Below are 4,084 nucleotides of genomic sequence, written 5' to 3'. Positions count from 1 at the left end.
AATTCTTATACAAGTTTGTATTCTACAAAACGTAGACGTTACAATCTAACAAGCATATCAATAGAAAATGTTTACAAGTGGGCTAAACTTTTGTCCATGTGTTCCGACAAAAAAAATTACTTAATTCGATCTCAATCTAACAAACATCTCGTAATCAATATGTTAGCAAAAAAATAATAATAATAAGACTAATAAGCTTCCAAAATCTAAAAGGTCAACGTCATTAACATCGATCCTTTCTTGCAAGTGCATGCTCCGAAATTTCCTAGAGTTTCACACCAGTAAATTACTATTCAAATCAAAATACGAAAGTATTCTTTGCGCGGCTCGCCAGCTCCAACTTTGACCTTGTAGTTGCAGCACACTAATGAATTTTGTCTATATATACATTTACAAATCAACACAACTCATTGCTGCTCTCTCTTTTTTCTCTCTTTGCCCTGCCATATTAAAATATTAAATCAAAATTTTAAGCATTTGCATCAAACAAAAGCAACCCAGTTGAGTTTTTTCGAGTCACAAAAGCAGCCATGGCATATTTTTTTGACATGGCGGTTTCTTCAAGATTTAGAGGAATGAAGATTTTAAACTTGTTGGCTTTATGTGTATTGATCTTCTCTTTAGCAAATATCGTTCCAATGGCTGAGGCCAGGATTAGAAGATACAAATGGGAAGTGAAGTATGAGTACAAGTCCCCTGATTGCTTCAGAAAAGTTGTGATCACAATCAACGGAAGGACTCCAGGACCAACAATTCAGGCTCGGCAAAATGATACCGTCATTGTTGAGCTTAAGAACAGCTTGCTTACTGAGAATGTTGCCATTCATTGGCATGGAATTCGACAGGTAGGATTTTTAGAAATGTTTCCATTTCGATGTTTTTGGAATATGGATTCAGTTCATTTTAAATCATTGATGCTAATTTTTTGTACACGTGTAGATTGGAACTCCCTGGGCTGATGGAACAGAAGGAGTGACTCAGTGTCCAATTCTTCCTGGAGAAACATTTACTTACAAGTTTGTTGTTGACAGGGTGAGTTTTAATTTCGGATCTTGAATCCCTCCGTTCAGCTTCATTAATTTCCTATGGTCAAAGACAAGCAAATTAGAACTAAAGTACTCTTTTAAACCTTTGTACCTGATAACGAAACTTTAACATGGTAATAAAAGCCCGACGTCTCTTGGTCTATATCATATGCAAGTTTATGCTTTTGGGTCAAGTGGCTTAACTGACTTGACACTCACTGTATTTGCCCTTCAAGACACCTTTATACTGTTTTTTTCTTCCCCCTCTTTCTAGTTGAAGCATTAATTTGTTATTTTCCAGGTTGTTTTGTCATAACAAGTATATGCAACAACTAAGAGCCAATTAATTAATTTCTTTAATTTTGAATTTACTGTAGCCTGGAACATATTTATATCATGCTCATTACGGAATGCAAAGAGAAGCTGGCTTGTACGGTTCAATTCGAGTATCACTTCCTGAAGGGGAATCCGAGCCATATGCCTATGACTATGATAGAAGCATCATCTTGAATGATTGGTTCCACAGAAGCGCTTTTGAACAAGCTGCTGGCTTGTCCTCTATTCCCTTTCAATGGGTTGGAGAGCCTCAGGTAATGAGCAACATATATCTAAAGTTAAAATTGCGAATTAGGATTCTCTTTTAATGCAATTTTTTTTTTTTTACCTGACTAAATAGAGATTGGTAGTTAGTTGTTAATAAAATAGAAGAACAATAATACACGTGTCACAATAGATTTTTAAAGCTCAGGAAAGCTAATATCAGGATCTCGCTAAACAATTTTTTCATGCTTGATGTTTCAGTCACTTTTGATACAAGGAAAAGGAAGATTCAATTGTTCTTCTTTGAACTCTCCAAGCTTGAATGTTGGCATTATTTGTAATGAAACAAATCCAGAATGTTCGCCCTATGTTATCACAGTAATCCCTGGAAAAACTTACAGACTCAGGATTTCCAGCTTGACTGCTCTCTCTGCCCTCAGCTTTCAAATAGAGGTATGTGTTTTTTATTTTCATTTTTCAAAACTAGTTTTAGAAAAAACACGGTTCTAAAAACATTATAATCAAACTTCGCATCCATATATAACTTCATATACACTATGAAAACTTTTTTTGACATAATTTTTTTTTCTTCTCCAGGGTCACAATATGACAGTTGTGGAAGCAGATGGGCATAATGTGGAGCCATTTGTGGTGCAAAATCTCTTCATATATTCAGGAGAAACGTACTCTGTCCTAATAAAAGCTGACCAAAACCCAACTAGAAACTATTGGGCCACAACAAATATTGTCAGCAGGAACGCCACATTCACAACACCTCCTGGCTTAGCCATTTTGAATTACTACCCAAATCATCCCAAAAGATCTCCTCCCACGACACCCCCCTCAGGGCCCCTCTGGAACGATGTTGGCTCCCGCTTAAACCAGAGTTTAGCCATTAAAGCCCGGAAGGGATTCATCGTTCCCCCGCCGCAAAGTGCTGACAGAATGATAGTAATGCTCAATACACAAAATAATGTGAGTGGCAATGTGAGATGGTCTGTGAACAAAGTCACATATACCTTGCCTCACATTCCTTACCTTATTGCACTCAAAGAGAATATAACAAGTGCTTTTGATCAAACCCCACCTCCCGATGGGTATGATTTCAAAAACTACGACATTTTTAGTGTTGCAGAAAACAAAAGTTACACCATACGTAATGGAGTTTACAGGCTGAATTTCAATTCAACGGTGGATATTATTCTGCAGAATGCAAATTCCTTGAGTAACAAGACGAGTGAGACACATCCCTGGCATCTTCATGGCCATGATTTTTGGGTATTGGGCTATGGAGAAGGCAAATTTGATATCTACAATGACCCAAAGAAGTATAATTTGGTGAATCCAATAATGAAAAATACAGTGCCTGTTCATCGTTATGGATGGACCGCATTGCGGTTTCGGGCCGATAACCCGGGAGCTTGGGCTTTTCATTGCCATATTGAGTCTCATTTCTACATGGGCATGGGAGTTGTGTTTGCTGAAGGAATTGAGAGGCTTGGGGAGTTGCCTTCTTCAATTAAGGGCTGTGTGCACAGGAAGTAGTAAAACTTGTGGAAAATTTGGACACTTTTTTCACTTTCCTTTTCTTTTTCTATTTTTTTTGGGTTAATAATTTTGACCCCAAGAAAATTTATTTGCTTGTAATTAGTTATCGACGAAATTCATTTTCATTTGAAAGATCAATAAAAGATTCTTGCATAGTTGTGTTGTATGCTTGCAATGCATGGTGAGTTAAAAAAATGAAAAGAAAAAAGAAAAGCAGCTTAAATTCATATAACAGATTAACTATTTGATTTTATTTGGCACCTATACATTGATTTATAGTATCAAATCTGCAATTTGATCAAATAGGATGTGTAAGAAGACATGAAAATTTATTTGAAAATAATTGTACATTTATTTGAAACTTATCACCTTTTTTATTTAAGGTAGGATCAGAGATTCATTGTTTATAAAAATTTGTCGACAAAGCAAGTTGCTCATAGAATCAACAATAAGTTGTTGATGCAATATGTACAAAAGTCGGACATCTACAGAAACTAATAAAGAAATAAATAAATAAATAAATATATTGTCAAGGCTGCTCATTATTCAAGTAGCTTGGTGAAGCCACGTCAGCAGAAGGTTGTTAGTGAAGAATAACAGCTCAGCGTGATTAGTCAAGTATTAGTGATCCAGCTTAAAGAAAGTTAGTTAGTTAGTAAGTTACTAGCAATTCTCACGTGTAAGGAATAATATAAATACTTGTACTGATTTGTAAAAGCTCTTAAGAACTGAATTTTATCAAATACAAGTATTGAGAATTTTCTCTGTAATTTTCTATTCAACCAAACAGCACATCTCTGTTTTCTTTCATGGTATCAGAGCCACAAATGGCCAGCTCAAGCAATACAATCTCAAATCAAACAATCATAAACTCAAATCAACATACACAAACATCATTTACTTTTGCTGCAACTGTGAAACTTGATCGATCAAATTTCTTGCTTTGGCCCAAACAAGTGGTAACTTCAATC

General features: G+C 35.7%; 1 protein-coding gene across 1 annotated transcript; it reads left to right on the top strand.

The window, feature by feature from the left end:
• Positions 1–404: 404 nt before the first annotated feature.
• On the top strand, positions 405–3,279 carry LOC102631275 (L-ascorbate oxidase). The gene is made up of 5 exons (XM_006464203.4): positions 405–845; positions 940–1,032; positions 1,403–1,615; positions 1,827–2,018; positions 2,163–3,279. Exons 1-5 carry the CDS (start codon positions 531–533, stop codon positions 3,108–3,110), a joined length of 1,761 nt encoding a protein of 586 aa, XP_006464266.1. The 5' UTR covers positions 405–530; the 3' UTR covers positions 3,111–3,279.
• Positions 3,280–4,084: the final 805 nt, after the last annotated feature.

This window comes from Citrus sinensis, chromosome 7 (genome assembly GCF_022201045.2).
Source record: "Citrus sinensis cultivar Valencia sweet orange chromosome 7, DVS_A1.0, whole genome shotgun sequence".
Classification (NCBI taxonomy): Eukaryota; Viridiplantae; Streptophyta; class Magnoliopsida; order Sapindales; family Rutaceae; genus Citrus; species Citrus sinensis.
This window is presented reverse-complemented; position numbering and strand designations above follow the sequence as displayed.